General features: G+C 48.3%; 1 protein-coding gene across 3 annotated transcripts in view; it reads right to left on the bottom strand.

The window, feature by feature from the left end:
- GPLD1 (glycosylphosphatidylinositol specific phospholipase D1) overlaps positions 1-22,428 on the bottom strand; it is a 46,007-nt gene that overhangs the window by 8,465 nt on the left and 15,114 nt on the right. For 2 of the 3 annotated variants that reach the window (XM_081296040.1, XM_081296039.1), the window contains exons 5-19: positions 21,882-21,979; positions 21,369-21,479; positions 20,677-20,725; positions 19,569-19,623; positions 13,809-13,916; positions 13,388-13,415; positions 13,163-13,302; positions 10,173-10,238; positions 8,474-8,594; positions 6,535-6,674; positions 5,001-5,187; positions 2,086-2,196; positions 924-998; positions 670-826; positions 36-177 (exon numbers count right to left, since the gene is read on the bottom strand). In XM_081296040.1, the coding sequence (XP_081152166.1) occupies positions 36-177; positions 670-826; positions 924-998; positions 2,086-2,196; positions 5,001-5,187; positions 6,535-6,674; positions 8,474-8,594; positions 10,173-10,238; positions 13,163-13,302; positions 13,388-13,415; positions 13,809-13,916; positions 19,569-19,623; positions 20,677-20,725; positions 21,369-21,479; positions 21,882-21,979 (1,588 nt within the window). The remainder of the gene's footprint in view (positions 1-35; positions 178-669; positions 827-923; positions 999-2,085; positions 2,197-5,000; positions 5,188-6,534; positions 6,675-8,473; positions 8,595-10,172; positions 10,239-13,162; positions 13,303-13,387; positions 13,416-13,808; positions 13,917-19,568; positions 19,624-20,676; positions 20,726-21,368; positions 21,480-21,881; positions 21,980-22,428) is intronic. The other variant, XM_081296041.1, reaches the window with a different exon arrangement.

Below are 22,428 nucleotides of genomic sequence, written 5' to 3'. Positions count from 1 at the left end.
ACAAGCTCCTGTCCCTGCCCTGCAGTGGCACTCACCTGCTGACGTTCCTCCACGTGGGGCTCCCCACCAGCATCAAGGTTCTGCTGTCCACCCTGACGCTGTGGAGGGCATATCCAAACCAGGCAAAGTCCTCCTCACCGCTCACCATCCAGTCGGCCGCCTCCACATTCAGCTGCTCTGAATAAGACAACCAGACCCTTTATGTCGCCTGGGAGGCCCACTAGGACAGAGCAAGGATCCTGCTCGTAGACTAAAGAGAAACAGGTTGTTCAGCTGAGGTTTGCCAGAACTCTTGTAGGTCCTCATCCCGGTCCCAGCTCCCCAACACTAGAGGCAGATTTCCCACTTCTGCATACATACTCTCCTGGAATTCATTTCTAAGGGTTAGCGGACACTAGTTAGAAATGCCCTTCTCTGGAGATTCAGCACACACCGGGATGCCTGGTCCTAAGACTTCTTAGCTTTTTTATTTCACCTTGAAAGACTGAGAATGAGCTAGTGACTCCCTAGTATCTAGGTCACTTTTATAGACTCAGTGACTAGTCAACACCCATTACCAGAACATCCCTAAGAGTGTAAGACTGTTAGTCTCGCTGACATGATATGGAATGAGGAAAGAGTCCAGAAACCCACAGCTAGGGCGCTGGACCCCTTCCCTCCATCGACTACCTTGGTTGCTCTGGCAGGGGCCAGAATAAAAGGCAGCCACGATTCCCTTCTGCCTTCCTCCACCCGGTGCAAAGGGGGAGCCAATCACTAGGTCGGGCTCACTGTCTCCATTCACATCTGCAGCGAGGAGTGTCCAGCCCAGGTTGCAGTAGGTGTCCTTCAGGGGGAACAAGAGAGGCACTGGGGACTCACCCTGGGGCAACTGGGATGCAGCGCGTCCTGGATTCTCTACCAGGATGAAGGGGTGTGCATACCTGGCAGGAGATGGTGATGTTAGGGGGAGAATTCAGTCTTCCTCGTTTGGAACCAAAGTAGACATACACTGCACCCTAGGCAAGAACAGACAGCCACAGGAGCCCTCAAGAGCAGCCGACAGAGGACCAACCGGGAAACAAACCACCACTGTCTCTAGGGTGCCTGGACTGACAAGCCCATCCTGCCCATGGCCACTGGGCTGAAGTCTCTCAATTGGTCACTTCCATCAGACTCTGGGAGCCCCCAAAGCAGAAGGCCATTTCTATTTTCATCTCCCCAGAGCCTTGTTCAGGACCTGCCAGATGTCATTGTTGAATGTGTCTATAGAGAATCTCCCCCAACTCCTCCCTCCAAGGCTAGCTCCATTCTGTCCCCTGGGCCTTCCCTGCTTAGCCGGCCTTCACACCTCTAAGGTGACAGAACACAGAGTCTGTTCCATTCTTGGCCAGAGAGCCATCTGAGCTCCTTTCCTGGTGACGAGTCAGATGGCTCTCTCGAGCCCCACACACTCTACAAGAGTTCACTTTCCACCTTAGCTGAGGACTGGGTACACAAGGGCAGGTAAGGCCAGCTCTGTTCTGTGCTCTCCTTAAGCTGGTGGGCAGGCAGGTGGGGTGTGAAGTGTGGAAGGAGCAGCCCTGGGTAGAAGTACGACGCTCCCAAGCACAATGAAGCTGGCCTCATCCAGGGTTAGTAACACTTCCTGCAAGAGGGACAAGTCACTTCTAAAGAAAAGGTCCTGACGTGAGAGCCAGAGGGGTTACATGGGTGCCCAGGTGCTGGGGGCCTGGAGAACCTGTGGGAAGAGAGGGCCCAGGTCCTCTGCTTTTGGAGAGAAGCCTGAAAGAAGGTCCAGGGAGCCCCCCCCACCTTCCGTGGCTGCGGAAGCTTCCTAGTGGGTGGAATTCCTGTCTCTCTTGCCAGCTTAGAGCATCATGGGGCAGGTGTCCACTACCTGCTGGAACTGGGAAACCCTGAGGTCAGAATAAGGCCAGAGGCAGGAAGAGGTGCCATGAGGCAACCGAGACCACGTCACAGACCCAAATGTGGCCAGAGCTCACCTGCCCACAAATGCTTGCCTGGCACAGTGGGGGGCATCCACCTTGTTCCAGGGGCTCCCCAGTTTGGCCTCCCCTCCATCCCCATCAGCAGCAGCCTTACTTTGTATGTGAGCTGCTCGGAGCCCACAGAAGGTGCTCCCACAGCCAAGTCCGGAACCCCGTCCTGGTTAAAATCCAACACAGCCACGGCTGAGCCAAAGCGACCTGAGGGCTGAAGATGCAGATGTCACTCCCCTGGGCTAAGCTGAACACCCCCCACCCCAAGCCATGGCCTCCACAAGAGCCTGAATCTGCAGGCAGAGACCTCGGGACCCCACCTATGGCCCAAAGTCTAAGGTGCAAAACCACAGCAGCCTGGAACCTCCGCACGTCTTTTTTGGCGCATCTGTCAGCCTCGAGGGAAAGATGAAATGCCAGAAAGCAGAGGATCCTCCTTAGGAGTTCCAGGCTTGTAGAAGATGGCCCTACGGGCGCTCTACCCAACCATGAGCACCAAACTCCTCTTGGAAAACATCTAAAGTAATCATCACATAATGCCAGCAACAGTGGCTGACATTTGCTGGATGATTTAGAGCCACACCATCCAGGGTGGTAGCTGCTAGCCAAATATGGCTAGTGTATTTAAATGAAAAGCAACTAATATCAAATAATTTCAAATATCAACGAATATCAAATAAGATTTTAAATTTTTGTTCCCCACTTCACTTGTCCCACTTCAAATGCTCACTACCCCGTGCCCAGTGGTTCCCATGCTGGCCAGCACAGCCACAGGACGTTTCATGCCGGTAGAAGGTTCTGTGGGCCAGAGAGCTGGAGCCCTGTCCTGAACACTTTATGTGGACTAAGGTGGGACCGTTGTCATCCCCACTCTTGGCTACAACTGGAAAACTCAGTGGATTCGGGACAACCGTCCTGCACGGTGGACCTTCTGTTATTTCCCTCATTGGGGCTCCCTGGCCGATCTGCTGTGGCGAGTCGGCCTACTCCTAAAGCAGCTCAGTAGTTTCCCCAGTTCTTTCCCAACGCCAGGATGAATGGTTGCCCACACAGCGAGGCCTGCCAGGCCACACGCCCCAGCGTCCACACCTGTGACTTACTAATCCCCACACCGTGCCCAATGGCACCTGCGAACGCTGCCCTTCAACAGCAGGAACTTGATGAGCGAGAAGATTGCTCAGGGACACCCGCAGGCCCAGGCAGGGTGGAGACCTGGTTACAGCCCTCCGAGGACTGGAGCCTTTCCCCACCGCCAGCCATGCTGACAAGCCCTGCCCCAGAGCAGCTCGGGATGTTGTGACAGGCACGTCCTTGATCTGTGGACCTCTACCCTCCACTCTAGATGAAGACACAGGCTCACTGCAGCCCAGGGCAGGAACAAGGGATTCCCACCCGACTCCAGGCCCTAACCTGACCATCTGCCAACCACCAAAGGCCAGGCGTGAGGTGGGCATGGAGCCCACCCAGGAGGTCCTTGGGAGAGTTTATCATCCTCTTCCTCCCTATCCACACGAGCCCCAAGGGTTAGACTTCACACAACAGACAGGGCGATGGCTTGTGCAGCAGTGAGAAGCCATCAGAATGGGTTGATTAATTTTGAAACCTCTATGGTGAGAGAAGGCTCCGGAAATGGGACTGCTTCTGGGACTGTGTGACCTCATACTCTGGTCAACTTGTGGACACATTTCCGGCTCAGGCTTCTTCCATCACTACCTAACCTAGATCAGAAGCCATTGTAACTTTTGCTTCTGTAAAATACATTTCAGCCAGACACATGGTGCGCACCTGTAATACCAGCAACTTGGAAGGCTGAGGCAGGAGGAGCGCAAGTTTGAGGCCAGCCTTAGCAACTCAGCAAGGCCCTCAGCAACTTATGAGACCCTGTCTCAAAATTTAAAAATAAAAAAGGGCTGGGGATGTGGCCCAGTGGTAAAGTGCTCCTGGGTTAAATCCCCAGTGGAGTTTTTTTTTTTTTTGAAGTATGTTTCAGGCGTGCTGCGTTTCAGGCGTGCTGTGCTGTCTTAGTTTCTGTTCACAACATTTACCATGAAAGGAAAAGATCTGACTCTGAAGTCCAGGCTTCTTTCCCCAGAGCTTGACCCGTGGACCCACAGCACCAAGCCTGTCCCCAGCACCCCCTTGTCTGACAGGCAGTGCTGCCTCCTGTCCTCTCTGCTGTGAGGCTGTCCCCCAGGGCCTGGGAGGTCCTCCAGGACCTCAGCACTCACAAAAGGACCCAGCACACAAGCCTCCCCAGGAGCATCTGTGTGGTCCCTGGGGACTCTTCCTGGTCATGAAAAAGCTTAAAACGGGAGCGAATCTGAAAAAAGTCTGGCATGTAGTTAACAGTAGTCCACCAGCGTCAGCCCTTCACTCGACAATTGTGCATCAGCACATTAGGGTGTCCACATGGAGGAGGTGACGGAGGGCATGTGGGGACTCCATCGCCTTCACCACTTCTCTATGCATCCAGAACCCTTAGAAAGTGCAACACGTGTGTGTGTGTGTGTGTGTGTGTGTGTGTGTGTGTGTGTGTGTGTGAAATAGAAGGGGCTTCTCACTAAGAAACCCAGCCCACTGGTCATCGGAAGCCGTTCTAAACAGCATGGACGTTTTGGGAAGATGTTAAATACATAAATACAGAATGAGATGAATGGTGTGCACACGCTCTGAAGAGGAAACGGGCTCTAAATGTAGCCCTCCGACCCTCCACGACTGTGATTCTTCTTGTCACCAGTTATTCCTGCTGAAGAAACGGCCTCAAAATGCAAGCAGTTGGTCTGGGCCCCAGCTCACGCTTGGCCGGCACGTGCAAGGCCTGAGGTCCCGCACCACACACCACACACCACACACACCGCACACACCCCCACCCACACACCCACACACACCGCACACACCCCCACCCACACACCCACACACACCGCACACACCCCCACCCACACACCCCCCCACACCCACACACCCAGCAGGCAGTGGCTCACCCACCACCTGAACAGGAAACACAAGGCGGAGTCTCACCTGGAAGCCCTCCAGGCTCCCGCTGGCCTCCGTGTCCAGGTCCAGGTCAATGGGGGGTAGGCCCAGGTCGTTGCCGTAGACGAGGTACACACGCCCAATCTGGAAGTGGCCGGGGCGGCTGTAGCCGGGCACCCCCACCACAAGGTCGAAGTACCCATCCTGGTTGAGGTCCGCAGAGGCCATTGTCCTTTGGGAAGAGGAAGGAACCCACGATGTACCCTGCAGGTACAACTGTCCCCCACTGCTGTCTGTGAGCCTGATGGTTCAGCTTCCTCTCGCTGGTCTCCCACCCTGCCCGACTGCCGGGGACCTTCCCCTCAGAGCCTGAGTAGTGAAGGGATTCAGTCACTCTCAAGGGGACAGCAAGACAAAATGCCCAAATGGAGGCCTCTGGTGTCTGCAGCCCACATGACCCGAGCAGATGAAAAGTGGCCTCAGGAAGCACCCGGGCCTGTGTGCAGAACCAGGCAGCCCCAGCCCCACCTGGCCTGCCTCTGCACAGAGACACCTGTCCCCGCACTGCGGTCCCTCCAGGCAGGACACAGGCCGCTGCTGACCTGCTCAGCTCACTTCAGTGACATCCACTCAGAGAGGAGCTGAACTGTTCATCTCTACCACAGCCGCACAGGGCACTGTCCATGAGTTAAACCAGTACCCCGTGTGTTGCATGGGTGCTTCTATGTGGGACTCATGACCTCCAGTTACAGAGGTGGACCAACAGTCCCACATACTGGAAAGACCGAATGTCACTCCAGTTCGTACAGCCAGGTAAAGGACTAGCAGGACTGAGAGCGGGCAGAGTGGCTTCTGAGCTGGACGCCTGCTGGCAGGGCGGACACCACGGAGGCCCTGGAGCTGCCCCAGTAGCATACCTGCCCAGCAGGCTGCCGTCCGAGGCTCCTCTAGGGAGCCAGCCGAGGAGCCACTGTTCATAAAGGCAGAGACGCTGCACCTCCCAGACTCCTGTGCTAGTTGGGAAGCATCCGTGGCCCAAAAAGGGACCACCGGAAAAGTGTTTCCAGAAAACACAAGGTCATTCAGACCTAAGGGACGTGGCTTAAAAATTTTTTCACTAAATCTTCCAGAAAACCATCCCTTGGGCTGAGTTTGGGATGTATAATATTAAGAGCAAGGGAATCCCTGACAATCTCTCTAAAATTACCAAGGTGTACCAGCCTCCTACCAATGAAGACACAATAGTCACATCATGACTAGAGCTATCTGCATACATTCTCCTTGAGATTGCAAAATACACACACAGACAACGCATCTCCAAGATCATTGGAGCTTTGCAAATATTCTGAAGGACATTTTGTTGTAACTGCTTAGCAAAATGAAAGTTTCTTATATTTACACATATCTGACCAACTTTAAGGAGATTGCTTCATCCTTATAATAGCTCAACCACTAAAATCAGCATTTTTCTGATGATGAATCGATGGGAAAATAAGGTGCTAACAGAAGCTACTTAAGATACATGGCGAATGAGCCAGTGGCGGTGGGAACATCACAAGTTCCTCTGCCTCGTACGTACCAGCCCAGCCTTGCGTAGGGGACAGACGTGAAGTAAGACGCCAAGGGGCTGGAAATGTGCTTCAGGGGCTCCTGAGAGCTGGCCATGAACACGGTCCGCAGGTTCCTTTCCAAGGCCTGGTACATGAAGGACATGGAATCCTGGAAGACAAGGAGGCGTTACAGGAGGCACGTGGCACCGTCACCAGAAGCTATGGACTTGTGCAGGAAGCAGAGCACAAACTCCTATCAACAGCCGATCACCGAGGACAGGCGGGGGGAGAGTGACGCCCCTTCCCGGGTTACACTGCAGGATGGTAGAGTGCTAGCCAGAGGGCAGGGCCAGTGTGGGAAAGGTAGCTGCCCACATCAGGAGGATGTACCAATTTGCAGAACCTAACAGAATGAAATAATTTTCACAGACTAAAATTTTAGAAAAGTCAAGTCTATTTAACCTAAACCATAACGTATTTGTGTATACTTACTTTTTTTTTTTTTCCAAACAAATGAACCTGAGTAAAACCAGATTGCCAAAAATACCCTCTCAAGCACTCCTAAGCACACCCGCATTTGCCTTTGGAGTGTCCAGAAGCCAGCAGGCATGAGAGGCCATGAGCAGAGTGCCTGATGCTAGAGAATCCAGGGGACAGCCAGCCTTCGACTTTGGATGCCAAATTGTGCTTCCCCTGGTTACTACAGAGACACAGGTGCCAACTGAGGTGGCCCTGAGCAAGCTGGTCGGGTACTAGATCCAGCCACGTTAAGTGGACATGACGAGACCCACCCGAGGGTGACATGAGGCAGCTGGCAGCCCAGGCCCTGGGGAGCACAGGCCCGAGCAGCCTGCAGGCGGGTGCCAGGCTCTGCTTTCCCAGCCAGATCCTGCCGTGGGGGACTCCTCGCCCAGCTCCACGTGCTCATCCACTGAGGAAGCACCTCCTCAACCCCTGCCCTGCCCAGGCATCACGCCAGGCACTGGAACTACAGAGTTCCCATCATGCAACTCATTTCTTTCTTTCTTTCTTTTTTTTGCCAACAAGACAAAAATATAAACACAAGGCAAAATGATTCGTGCTGCACCAGGTTCCCAGGTCCAGGACCAGTTACAGAGTTTATGGAGCCCAGGGTAAAAGGGAAATGCAGAGCCCTCTATTCATAAATTAGGAAGTTTAAGGCAGTGAACAGCAGCACTGAACCAAGGATGGCCCTCTGCATGACCGACAGGCCGCATCTCCACATAGCCAAGTGCCCAGGTCCCTGCCACCTCCCATGACACCATCCACGCTGCTGTGGACACCTTCTGATGTTGAGAGCCCATCCCATGCAGCAGCCACCCACACTCCACAAACCCACCTGCCTCCCCGTCTTGGGTTTCAAACATCCCGAGACTTCCCAACCCACTTCCAGAAAAGTGCATCTCACTGATAAACACTACCTGCCACTGGAGACCCCAGCCCGTGCCCCTCCTCCACAGAGCCTTCTGGGTACAAGCTGCCTCGCTAACAGTCCCTCTCCCTGACATCGGTTATCCTACCACATGATGCATTTGTCACTCATACTAGACTGAAATTTTCTAGGGCCAAAATCTCTCTCATTTTATGTCCCCATGGTAGCGTGTCACTTGTGAGACCACTTCGTGGACGAACTTCAGAGCATGGGTCCCAGAGCACAGGGCTGTGCAGGAGCTTTCCATGGGTGGACGCCTTGACCTAGGGCCAAACCGGGCTAGTCCAGGTGCCCACAGCCCCCAAGGCTCCACCAACTCGACCAAGGCCAGAGAGGCCCATCTAGACCTGTGTCTCAGGACGTCTCTGCAACAAACCACACTCGGGGGCCCAGCCATTTTCTGCAGGAACCCAAGGACCCTGCCATGATGGTCACTGCCCAGGGACAATGCTACGAGACACCTATCGTGAGAAGCAGCAGGCTCCCCTGCTCCATCAAGGGCAGAAGGTCCTCACCGGGGTCCAGGTGTCCACACTGAAGAACACGCCCCTTTCAGTGTAGTTTATGTTTCTTCCAAGAGCTTTAGTTATGGGTGCCGTCACATTCCTATGAAAATCAATTTTCTGCACTTTTGCACTGTTGAAAGACAGGAATAGTAAGATGGTTAAGGCAGAAAACAACTGACCCCTGAACGACTGAAGCATACGGTCAAATTAGTCACAGGTTAATCACACGTCTCAACATCTGAGGGTTGAAAAATGACACAACAACTAAGAGAACAACTAAGAACAGAACAGGAAGGAAGAACAGGAGGAAAAGACTACAGTAAACAAAGACGAATGGGGGGAGAGAAACGGGAGAGAAGGGAAAGCACATGGAAATGGTAGGAGACCTTCAATGATACACAAAATTATAAGAGGTTATGAGGGGCAAGGGGGAGGGAAAAAGAGGGAGAGAATTGAACAACAGCAGGGGAGGTAGAGAGGGAAGATGGGAGGGGAGGGGAGGGGAGGGGAGGGGGGATAGTAGGGGATAGGAAAGGTAGCAGAATACAACAGTCACTAATATGGCATTATGTAAAAATGTGAATATGTAACAGATGTGATTCTGCAATCTATTTGGGGTGAAAATGGGAGTTCAAAACACAATTTGAGTCAAATGTATGAAAGATGATATATCATGAACTATGTAATGCTTTAAATAATCAATAAAAAAAAGAAAAAATTTTTTAGAAAAATCTTCATTGCACAAAATCTTTTAATAAACAAATTTCTGAGGCTTTAAAATCTGTCCTAAAAAAAAAAAAAAAAAAAAAAACCTGATATTTCTGAGGGTGCTGAGGCCAGACAATGCAAGTTCAAGGCCAGACTAGCAGTGAAGCAAGACTATCTCGAAAACAAAAAATCTAAATACCTACTTTAATAAATTGAACACGAGTGAACCTTTCTGTATGTCTAACTCTTCTTTAGGGCTAAGATCGCTCTTCTGTCTTTCATCGCGATGCCCTCCGAGTATCTTACTCTTACTTAACCTAAAATACCTCTGCTACATCATGTCCTCTAGGAAAGTTCCCAGGCCTGGGTGGGACACGGTGGTACTTTCCCAGAGCACCTGCCTTTCCTCCCCATCACTCGACACAGCTACCTGGTCAGTGCCACCCGCCGGGAGCATGCCCCCTCCCAGTGCCCTTTGCGTGCCCCAGAGCTCCAGGGGACTAATGACTAATCCGGGTATTTTGTTCCATTTTACTAGTAGTAAACCGATTTCTACTGAAGGAATGGAGGGGGGTCAGGACCTGGCTCCAGCTGGAGACAACCCCTCTTACACTACACAACAGCCCTCTAGCCTCTTCCCCAGAAATTACCAGAGGCTTCTTCAGGATGGAATCTGGGAAGGGTTTATAAGTTATGATTGTGACAGTCCTGACAATACCAACTCCCAGTCAGTGAGCAACTCGCATGCTGCCCACGCCCACCAGTGCCCGGACCCACACCATCATTCTACGAGTGTGGATGTTTTTTCCATTCTGCAACCGGAGGAAGCCGTAGCTCAAGAAAAAACCCAGCAACTTGTTTCAACGTCACTGAGCTGTAAATTGCAGAGCCGGAGGGCGAGCCTGCATCTGCCTGTCTCCAGTCCTCCTGCTCCCAGCCTCTGTGGGCACCCCTCTGGGTGAGAGGTCCTTCTCCAAGAGTGATTTGGGAATCCACTTACGCACGGCTGTGGTTTCGCTGGCCACCACATGCGATGAACAGAGGGTTCTCCGGCAGGTCACAGGCACTGGGGAGAGACACGAGTTAGCATTTCTCCACCTTCTTTTCAAGCATGAATTCTGAGAACCAGTGGGGAACTTGAAACCGCCTTTGAAAGGGAGTGCCCGTGTGCTCACCGCCCACATCCAAGGGTCCATGACCACACCACACAGGACCAAGTAAGAGCTCAGGTCTTTCTGGACAGCGTGGCTAAGGTGACTGGGGAGCGACGTGGTCATGCGGCCCACCAGCTCATACCCACGCCCTCCCCTGGCCATCCTCCCATCTCTGCTCATGCTAATGTGAAATGCCTGCCCAGCTACGACCATTGATACCCAATGAGTTTGGAATGCACAGTTTCCTTCTTTTAAAACAAGTCTACAAATTCAATAATTAGGAATTACAAGTGGAAAGGCCCCTGAGCACATCAGAGACGACCTCTCGGAGGGTCCCAACCCTCCACAGAGGCAGCGAGGGCCTCGACCTCCGAGGAGTTCGCAGGGAACGCTCTTCTGCAGGAGACGTGTGTGGAGGTCACCAAGGGAGGCTGGGCAGTGCCAGAGTCACAGAGGTCAGGGGGGAAACTAGGAGAGGAAGCCAAAGAGGAGGGGAGGGGAGGGGGCCACGCCTCCCTGGGCACGTGGAGCCAGCATGGAGCTGAGGGGGTGGTTCTCTGTCCTCTGCCCCTGCACTAGGACGCAGACAGCAGCTGGTGACATCGGCATAAACTGACAAGTGCATTTTGAGGTAAGGGGACTTCCAGCTGGAGACACAAGTATCGCTATTTCACTGTTTCCTTAGGAAAATGTACTGAGTTTCAAATAACATGTGAGTTTTGGAAAATAACGTATTAGTAAATTGCAAGATGTTTGGTTTTGGTCATGAATTTATTTGTACTGCCTTTCAAGCCTTCTCCAAATTTCCCCTAAATTTCCATAAATCCTGACAAATTTTTCTTGTGTATATATAAGAAGCCATCAATTTGTGGAATTTTTCATCTTGGGTCAAGTGACAAGAAATCTGTTCCTCTCCATTATTTCTTCCTAGTTAAAAATTAAGGTCTAGGAGTTAGAGTTGGGGCTCAGTGGTAGAATACTCGCCTAGCACTTGTGAGTATTCTCAGCACCACATAAAAATAAATAAAAGTTATTGTATTCATCTACAACTAATAAAACCAAAAATTTCCAAAAAGTTAATGTCTACAACATATCTTTCCATACCTGTATAAAACCAAACCCAAAATAAATATCAAAAAATGTTTTCCAGCTGGGCATGGTGGCAAATGCCTAGAATCCCAGTGGCTCAAGAGGCTGAGGCAGGAGGATTACAAATTCAAGGCCAGAATCAGCGACTTAGGGAGACCCTGTCTCTAAAAAATAAGAAAAAGTACTGGGGGTGTGGCTCAGTGTTTAAGTGCCTCTGGGTTTAATCCCTGGTACCCGGCCCCACACACACACACACACACACACACACACACACACACACACAAAGTTTTTCCAGCTTGATTGTTTCACATGGGTGATATAAAATGGGGAAATGCAGGTCAGTCTAATGTGACCAGGTATTATGAACCCGACTCCCTTCTAACTATAATCACAGTAGCCGACACCCATTAAGTGCTTACTACACACGAAACCCTTGACGCGGTTGTGCTCAGTCTCCACACCCTACGAGAAGGCAGAACAATTCCTGTCCCTGATTTACACCGAGGCTTAGGGAGGTTAGCAATTTGCTCCAGATAACTGGGTATGAGTGGCAGCTCTCTCAAATTCCAAAGCCCACCCTCTTTCCAAAAATGCACTTAAAAACCCGCAGCCACGGAGTGAGGCCTTGGGAATTTAACTTGAGGTTCATTTCACTATTAAAATGGTATTTGTATCAGATCACCCCAGCCAAGTGGTTACTCACTGACTCGTAAACACAAGTTTACTATGTACAAGCTGAAGGTTGAACTTAGCATCAGAGGGCGTTCCAAACAGCACAACTTATAGTCAGGACGATCACCACATGAATACCCGCAGGAGTTCAAGGTCCTAGCACACCCTCCAGTGTCTGCTGTTCTGGAGCTGTGCCTCTGGAGGCCACTCTGGTGGCCTGGGCACTCAGGCCTCCTACAGAGCTGTCCAGGAACAGCCTCCAGGGCACAGCTGCTGCCCAGAGGATCCCTGATCCTCTGCTGTTGGCATCTCCAGGGCTCCCTGCTGGGCCCTGTGCCTGCAGCACAGGCTGCCTCCAGGGCTTCCGGTCTCACCCTGCTGCTCCACTGGGCCACAGGGGGCCAGGGCAGTGCTGCCCACGGTGTGGTCACAGCAGATCCCGTGAGAGCCTGGCTGCAGCCTGGAGCAGGTGTCCCAGCTGCTCTGACCTGCATTTGGCCCGAGTCTGGTCAACTCTCGTCCTGAGCATGGCCAGGAGAGGAGGAAGAGGACTCTGGTGCAGCAGCTGTCCCATCTGGGCGGGTGTCAGGTTTCCACAGAGTGCTATATAGGAGGTGTGGCCAGGGGTCTGGTGGCTTCCCCTCTTTTAGGTAAGGAACCCTCTGCAACCCTCAACCCTGAGAGGTCGTCGAGTGGACTGTGGCACACACGGTAGAGCCCTCTAGAGCCTGGAGTGGGCTGGCCCCAGCATGGATCCCCCCCAAAACAGTTGGGGTGCCACCTGGGGGTTGGGGGAGCGATCCTTCCTGCCTTCACAAGTACCCCCTCCCACACACTTTGCAATACCCATCTCTCTGTTCCTAAAACCTGAGGGGCGTCAGCCAAGCCCAGTGGATGGGAACCAGGAGGGTCCTGAGGTGCCGGATTTCCTTGCTTTCCTCCTTGAGCAGGTTAAGGCAGCACTTCACGAGATTGCTCCGTGTTTGTTTGATCAGATGAAAAGCCTGAGAGCTAGGCGGGGAACAGGGTAGCAGGGCAGGTAGCGACAGGTTAGGAAACAGTAACGGCTGCTCACCTGGTCCCATTCTCCAGCATGAAGCTCGTGAGCCGGTAGATATTGGTGGACCAGAACACCATGTCATCCAGTCCTCCAAGGAAATACTCCTGGAACTGTTCCACCAAAAACGGGGACTTTGTAGAGTACATAGAATAAAGCTGCAGCAGAGAAAAAGAAAAAGAAACGAGGTGCTGAGCCTGCACCTGCATAAAGCCTCGAGTCGGGGAGGAATGAAGTCTTTACCTTGGAAACGGCTAACACCTCTCCATACCTGCAACAGAAACAAGGACTGATCATAAATCACATTTTCTATAATAAATGAAGCAAGCGCTGAAGAGAAAGGCCATCCACAGAGACCCACTATGATGCATTTGTTCTGAATAAGCCAGATCCATATAACCAAAACCCATTCTCAGGAGCTCACACACAAGAAAGTCACAAGGAGAGCTATGCACACGCCTGTAATCCCAGCAATTAGGGAGGCTGAGGCAGGAGGATTGCAAGTTCGAGGCCACCCTCACCACTTAGCAAGACCCCGTCTCAAAAATTAAATAAAAAAAAGGCTGGGGATGAGGCTCAGTGGTGAAGTAGCCCTTGGTTCAGTCTCCAGTGCCCAAAATTTTGAAAAAGAAAAAAAAAGACCCTTCCTCTGGGTTATACTCACATTTCTAAGAACTGAAGGTACGTACAATCAATGATGACATTTTTGGTAATGACTTCTCGGCCATAAAGTTTCTCATAAATTCCCAGTAGATCTTTGATGGGCACATACCTGAGAAATGCATTAGAATAAAATAAGAGACGTTTTGATTCTGAAGCTGAAGACAACAACAATAACAGCTATTCTATGGTTATTCTGGCCAGATACCATGCAAGGGTTTTCACGTGCACTGGTTACTGAATCCTACCAGTGACCTTGGTGGGTACTAACATGTCCCCATTTTATATAAGAGGTAGCTGAGGCAACAGAGAAGTTAAAAATTTGTTCAGTGATGCAGAGCAAACAGCACCTTAATCAAATATTTATGAAGGTATAAAGATTGAAAACTAACTACAAATAACTCAAAGGGGGTATAATTTTGTGAATTTAGATTTCAAGAAGCAATTTTAAAGTAGCCTCATTTTTTTTTTTTAGAGAGAGAGGAGAGAGAGAGAGAAAGAGAGAGAATTTTTAATATTTATTTTTTAGTTCTTGGCGGACACAACATTTTTGTTGGTATGTGGTGCTGAGGATCGAACCCGGGCTGCACGCATGCCAGGCGAGCGCGCTACCACTTGAGCCACATCCCCAGCCCCAAAGTAGCCTCATTTTTTTGAGTTAAATTATTCTCAAGAATCATTTTTTTTAAAAAAAAAATCAAATATAGCTCCTTACTAAAACATGCTTCAGAGTGTCTCCCTTATTTTGTGCTGCATACTCTAAGTTCAGCTTTGGGTATATAGACGCTAGTTATTTTAGTTGGAAAAGATCAATATTTTAAAATTAGATTTGAACAATCTTTTATCATAAATTCAAAATCCATAGACTCTATGTAACAAGGCAAAAGTCACAACCAATAGAATACATCTTAATTATATTTTCGAGAAAGAAGGGATTTGGGAGTCCATTTTTTATTTTATAAGAGTTCTGGAATGGTCTTCCCAATGAAAATAGCTTGAATTATTTCAAGCTATTTTGAAGGGGGAAAAATCAACAAAAATGTTTATTTAAATGAATCACTAAACTAGCAAGAAAGCAAATATTTTCCAAAGACCAAAAACAAATAGAAACTGAAAGCTTTGGGAGGTAAGCACGCAGGACCGCAGCTGCCACTCTGGGGCCACCCGCCAAGGGACTAGCAGTTGTGATGGCAGGTGGGAGGCAGAAGATGGAGCAGAGGAGCCACCTGAAGTGAGCCACAGAGGAGGTCTGTACCCCGTCTAGAAAACAGAAGGCCAGGTGTCCGCCATGAGTGAGAGAAAGAAAGAAACCAGCACCACCCAGCAGAGCCGAGAATCTACCATCTCCACCCCGGTATGGAGAGGGGGAAAATCACCCTCTGTACTGGGGAGCCGCACGTCACTCTGCCCACAAAAGTTTTGCCCCACAAGCACGTTACTGCCCAGTGGGAAGACTTCCAGGGCTAAAGGTGATTTAAGGCGTCCTCAGGTGGCCAGCAGAGGCCGAGGAAAACCCTCTCTAGAGGGAAACACGAGCCCAGCACATGCCCCAGTAATCCAAGCACCATGGAGCACCACCCAAAGACAACAGTCTAACCATAGGCACATCTGATGACTAGACATTAAGGCAACAAGCACTGCTAGGGATGAAGAGCCCCCCATCAGGATGAAAAATCAGTTCACCAGCTATCAGAGTTGGTGGCAGATAAATAAATGCAATGGAGTTTTAGCTGGCCATAAAGAACAAAATTATGTCATTTTCAGGAAAGTGGATGGAACTGGAGACCATAATTTTGAGTGAAATAAATCAGACTCAGAAAAGCATCATGATTTCTCTCATATGTGAAATGGGGGGCCGGGGGCACCATGAAAGAAGGGAGACCATTGCATTGGAGTAGGTTGGGGCAGGAAGTAGGAGGGGACAATGGGAAGTGAAATTGATGGAATTACATTTCTAGGTATATACACATATGCCACAGTAAACCCACTAGGCTGCATAATCTTATATCGATTAAAAAAAATATAAGACTTTGAAACGTGAATGTACCTAACATTGTCTTTAAAACACTAGCAAACACTGATGGAACAGGGAGAATTTTTAGAAATCCACCATCCCAAGGTCAGTTTTTAACACAAATTTCTCTCTCAGTAATTGTTAGATCAACCTGACAAAAAATAAATACTAAGAATATCTTAGTTAACACTTACAAGTCTTATGATTTGCATGGTAGATTTAATAAGGAGGAGCTGATAAAATAACCATTTACATTAAACAAAAAAAAATGAAGAATTAACATTCATTTCAAGGTCTCATGAAATAGTTACAAAAATCAACCATGTTCTAGGCTATAAATGAAGACTCAATAAATTTCACATAAGTCCAATTAAAGGTAAAATGAAGAAAATATAAATAGAAAATAATAAAATAGAAAATTAACATATATAGGATCAATCAAGTTTGTTCTTTAAAACAAAAATGTGGAATACTATAGAAGATAAATCGTTTGAATATTGGAGAAGGCAGAACACACAGCATGATGGAGAACAAAGGGGACATCAGTACAAACATGGCCCGAGAAAGAAGGAAGACGTGTGAAGGACCTTCTGCCCAAATACCCAAACACCGAGGTGAAGCAGAAAAGCCCTAGAAAAGCACAAAACTCCTTACAAAGAAACTGAAAGACCCCAAAATCCTATAATTATTGAAGAAACTTTTTGGAAGTCCCCAAAGGAAAAACACCAGGACTAGAGAGCTTTCCAGGAAAACTCTATCAAATATTCAACGGATCAAAGCTTGAATCTTACACAAGCTTCCTGAAAATCCAAAAGAACCCTCTCCATCTGCTTTCCTGAAGCCAGGTTGACCTCGATACTAAAACCAAACAGGAACAGGAGAAGTAAGCAACCACATAGCTCACCCCAAACACCGATGCAGGAACCCCAAACAGCGAGGAGACAGAGAGTACATAAAAAAGATGACACATGATGACAAAATTAGTTTTTTCCCCAGGCAAGAAGGTTGATTTAATGGAAGCAAATAGATTAATATAATTCACCCTATCAATAAGAAATAAGTGTTCCAACCAATACAGGAAAATGTTCAATGTAATCTGATATTAATTTATAAATAAAAATTACTAACAACCTAGAAATACATGGAGATTTTCCTACTTTGGATAAAGGGAATCCACAAAAATACACAGCAATTTAATAGTGAAAATTTCAAAGCATTTTTTTTAAAATATCAGGAAAAAAATAAGTATGTTAAATATCACCATTGCCATCTCACATTGTACTTGAGATATTAGCCAGGGTGATAGAGCAAGAAAAAAAGAATTAAAGGTATATGGATCGAAAAAGCAAAACAAATGATCACAATTTGCAGATTATTTTACTTGTTTATTTTTATGTGGTACTGAGGATTGAACCCAGGGCCTCGCACATGCTAGGCGAGCGCTCTACCACTGAGCCACAACCCAAGCCCCTTCAATTTGCAGATTATAAATTGTGAGTTAAAGTAAAAACCAGATCAGTTATTATAGAAGATACTTAGAAATGTTGCTAGATTAAAAAATCAAACTAAAACATCTCTTGCAGCCAGGTGCAGTGACACATGCTGAGGATCACAAGTTTAAGACCAACCTCAGCAAATCAGCAAGGCCCTAAGCAACTTGGGGAGACCCTGTCTCAAAATAAAAAATAAAAGGGGCTGGGGATGTGGCTCAGTGGTAAAGTTCTCCTGGGTTCAATCCCCAGCCTCCAGCGCCCCAAAAAATTCAGTTGCATTTCTGCATACCAGCAATCAATTAATGTAACTTAAAAATTACCATTTATGGTAACAAACAAAATCTTTGGGACTAAATCAAATAAGATGTATAAGAGCTTGGTGGAAACAGTTATGAGACATTCAAGTCAATTAAGAAAACTTAAAATATAAAATATATTTATGGAGAAGACAACAATATTTCTGAATTACTGATTCTCCTCCAATTCATCTCTAGATTGAACAAACATCTAATCAAAGTTCCAACAAAATTTTCTTAGAGCAGGTCAATGTGGTCCTGAATTGTACATGAAAAGCAAAGGCAAAGAATAGACAAGCCACCTTTGAAGGAAAAGGAAAAAGGGGCACAGGAGCCCTCGGGAGGTCAAAAGTCCTAGTGCTGCAGCTTGGGTACATTCACATCTTCATACAGTCAGGACCACCTGGTGGTAGAAATGAATGGACCTAGAGCTCGTCATATCAATGTGATTAACTCCCAAAGACCATTTTGAGCAAAATAATTGCAGGATAATATATACTATGCAATTGCATGTATCTAAAGTGAAAACCACATAATATTCTGCACCTGGACACATACATATGTTAATAAAATTATGAGAAAAGCAACAAAATCTTTAAGAGGCCTGGGACAACAGTTAGCCCTGGTGGAAAGAAGGTGGCATGACTGAGAAGGTATAGGATCTTGTAAGGATCCACTAGTGCTCCATTTCTAAAGGTGAGCAGTAGCTACAGGTGTGCATGATTTATTATTCTTTTACTTACACACATTCTTTTATATGTTTGGTATAATTTATAACTTCTGAAAAAACTACTTGGACCTTTTTTGTTTGTAGTACTGGGGATCGAATCCAAGGGTGCTCTACCACTGAGCTACATCCCCAGACCCTTCTATATTTTAGATGGGGTCTAAATTGCCCAGGCTGGCCTTGAACTTGCAATCCTCCTGCCTCGGCCTCCTGTGTTGCTGGGATTACCAGTGTGTGCCACCATGCCTGGCTCTTACCCTATTCTAATCCAACTTTGCCTTTCAAAATTTACAAATGCAGTAAAAATGGAACCACCCTATGATCCCACAACACCCTCTAAGTAGATACCAAAAGGAATTTTCAGAACGTCCAAGAGGCACCTGCACTCTTGTGTGTACTGCAGTGGCATTCACAACAGCAGGGAATGAAATCAACCAGAGGGTGTGGACGGAGGAAAGTTCAAGAAAGTGGTGCCTGTTCTAACCCTTGTGGAAGGGATGACCCTGAGCAAGAGCTTGCTGTATCCCACCAGCTCCCGTCTCCCCAATCACACCACCTCTGGTGGAACCGCTGCACTAGGCTTCCTCTGAACCACTTTGCTCTTCAGCGGTTTCATTGCATACACGTGTGTTCACATGCAGCACAGTACCTGGGTTTTCACCTTGGATAAGTGGAATCACATAGTATGTACTCTGCATATTTTGTCTAAAGTTCTGCCTCTGTGGCCTTGCAGGTGGACTCGGAAGGCAGGCACGGAGGGACAAGGACTGCACAATCGCACTCACACGTACAGGCTGGAAAAGCTGATCTTGCAGGAGAGGGCAGAGCAGGGTCTCAGAGGCTGGGAGAGGAGCGGGAGTTGAGAATGGGGAATGCTGGCCAACAAGTACAGAGTTCAGGATGGAAACGGGCTCTCGGGTGCCGTCACGCTGTGGGTGGACTGCAGTTAACAGCGCGCCACGTGTTTCAGAATAGCAAGGGGATTCTGAGTGGTCTCACAAGTGACTGGTAAATGTTTGAATGATGGGCACATTAACTATCCCGAGTCGATTGTTACACAGGTCGGCACGTGCAAACCATCACACTGCACCCCACAAATATGAACAATTATTAAGGGGTAACTGAAAGTAAAACCTAAAGAAGTTTCCTAACTAGACTTTAAGTTATATCTTCTAAGAAAGATCCTAAACACCACTTAGATTCACATAATTGAAAGTATATGGCTTGCTCTTACCAGCGCCGCGCGAGGTAATTATAATTGAATTCAAACTGACTCAGCACATCTCCTCCTGTGGTATGAGAAGAATATTTACTTGGTAGATGAGTGACAACACAGCACGCCGCTTTCCACACAAGTTGCAGAGCCGGTAAACACTCCTTCACGTTGCTATGTACTAGAGTTTGAACCCAGCGTGCTCTACCAGTGAGCTTCATCCCTATTCCCTCTCTTTTCATTTTTTATTTTGGGAAAAGGTCTCTCTGGCCTTAAACCTGTGATCCTCCAGCCTCAGCCTCTTGAATCACTTGGATTGCTCTACTACACACAGCTAGGAAAAAGCAATTTTTAAAAAATCTTATCTAGCCAAGCACGGTGGCACACATCTATAATCCCAGTGACACAAGAGGATGGGGCAGAAGGATAGAGTGTTTGAGGCCAGCCTCAGCAATTGAGACCTGTCTCAAAATGAAAAATCTATTGATCAATCAATAAATGAAGTTTAAAAGCTAATGAAGTAGATGCATTAAGAGTTATCCATATAACCAAAGATTTTTTGTTTTTGTTTTATTTTAAGGAAAAAAATAGACCATAAGTGTTCTTTTAAACTAACATTTACCTCTGTGGAAAGAAATTTACCACAGAAAAAGGTGGAATTTACCAATCAAAAGATGAATTATCGGGCTAAGGTGGTGGCTCCGTGGAAGAGCACCTGCCGAGCATGTGTGAGGCACTGGGTTCAATTCTCAGCACCACATATAGATAAATAAACATATGAAAGACCATTGATAACTAAAAAAAAAAAGTAGTAGTATCAGATTAGGAGACACAAGTTAATAAGTTTTAATCCAAGTAAAGTTTTTCTAAAATTATGACACAAGTCAGTGACAAAATGCATGGTTTTTAAAATAAAAACAAACAACCAGATGCAACTATTTAGAAACCTCTGTCTGATGACTGAGGCGCACCTGCACTCAAAACTACCGCAACGTGAAACACAGAACGGCATCTAACATAGCTCCTAGAAACAACCACAGCAGCAGCAGCATATTCAGAGCTCAGGGATGACCTCATCACAAGGGCTCTGCTGCTACCCCGGGAGGAAACCTGCCAATGAGCACAGTACCAAAGTCTCCAGCGGAGTGGGCCTCAGAATAGGAGCCGTGAAAGTCCATCTGAAAGAAAGAAAGCATCTGGTCGAAACGGAACTGCAGCCCAGCCCTCAGCCCACAAGCCAGTGGTCAGCAGGGAGGCAACAGCTGAACCAACCAACTGCCGTCGAAGCCTCCGAGGGACTTGAGTGTCACACCAGCCCGTCCTAGGCAGGGGAGCTGGCTACTCGGAGGCTCCCTGGGTACCTGCCAAACCTCCAGCAGAGTCCCAGAGTGCACCTCCAGCAGAAAAGAATGAGTACCAGCTGATGACCAGATGGGTCTTTTCAGGAGCAGAGTGGCCAGGGGAGGTCACGATCAGATCTGGCATTTTCATATAGAAAATTAGAAAGACAAAGGGGAGCTATGACTCTGAAATAGAGCCAGTGGCCGGTATTCACACCCTCCTAGGACCCGGCTTGAGTCCACTGAATCAGAACATCTGCTGCCCTGAGGAGTGCCCGTGAGCCCTTCTGTCCTTGGGGATGAGTCACCTTGGCATCATGAGCAGAGGAAGGGACAGGAAAGGACGGAACTCTGCCCGACAGCGAACGAGCACTCCAGGCGACGAGTCTGCTTCCACATGGCACTCGATTAACCTAGGTTTCTGACCTCGGGCACGAAAGCTTCACCCCCTAAGTCGCCAGCCATAGAGATGGGTACTCACAGCGCTCATGGTCCTGAGGAAACCTTGTTCAATGCCAAGACTGTGCCAGCTGACATCTGCCACCATGTGCGAGGTGATTCCAAACAAGAAAGCCACCAATTTCTCTGTGTCCTGCCAAATAAGCAAATTATAGTCATTGTGTTTGGCTTGTTATACACCAATGTCCTATAAAAAATGTCTTAGATATTGATTTATTTTCCTTTTTGAGGCTTAACAAAAAGATTAAAGGTGGGCATCTTGCTCTAGTTACTGAAAACTAAGTAGAACGTTTTGAAATGTTTTGTAGTGTCTTGGAACTGCCTTCAGATCCACTACCAGTGGGACAAAATGACCGACTACATACCCCCGATTTTTTCATGTCTTAATTCAAGTGTGAACTAGGTGCCTATGGTGGTCCGGGCACTATAGGTGCAATGGTAAACAGCTGTCACGGGGGAGGGGGTCAACTCAGGCACAAAACCGTCCTTGGCAGGTGTGGGGTGCATTTCTTCAGGAGTAGAGAGCGGGGCCTACCTTCTCCCAGGGCAGCGGGTAGTTCTCACGGATATAGTGGACGCTTGCATTAAGGAACGGAGTCCAGTGAGTGCTCTCAGACACGTCATGGTATTTTCCTGACAAAGCAAAAGCAGGGCTCTGGATTCCCAAAAGTTGAAGGGTCTCATGCAAATCCCCCGTCGCCACCCCTGGGCTGCCCAGTCCCTTCCCCACGCTCCCCCCACAGACCCCCTTGCTTCTCCGCGATGCTCAAAGGAGGCCTGCAAAGCAGATGCAGTTTCCTCTTTGGAGGAATTTTAAATCTCTTCTTTATCCATCATAATCAGCCTCCCTAAGAGCTCAAAAGAATAAAAGCAGATCCTCAAAGGCTTTCAGCACAAATTTATGACAATTGCCATTAAATGTCACAGGACCCAATGAGTAGTTCACGCAAACATCACTGAGGTAGGCCAGAGGGTGTCCCACATCACCTCTATTCCCCCACAAGGGCGGGAAAGACAGCGCTGAGTCTATCTGAACTCCCCAGTGCCACAGATTCTTCACAGGGTGCCAATGTCACCAGACA

The sequence above is a fragment of the Spermophilus citellus genome (assembly GCF_964194105.1).
Source record: "Spermophilus citellus genome assembly, chromosome: 5".
In the NCBI taxonomy this organism is placed as follows: Eukaryota; Metazoa; Chordata; class Mammalia; order Rodentia; family Sciuridae; genus Spermophilus; species Spermophilus citellus.
This window is presented reverse-complemented; position numbering and strand designations above follow the sequence as displayed.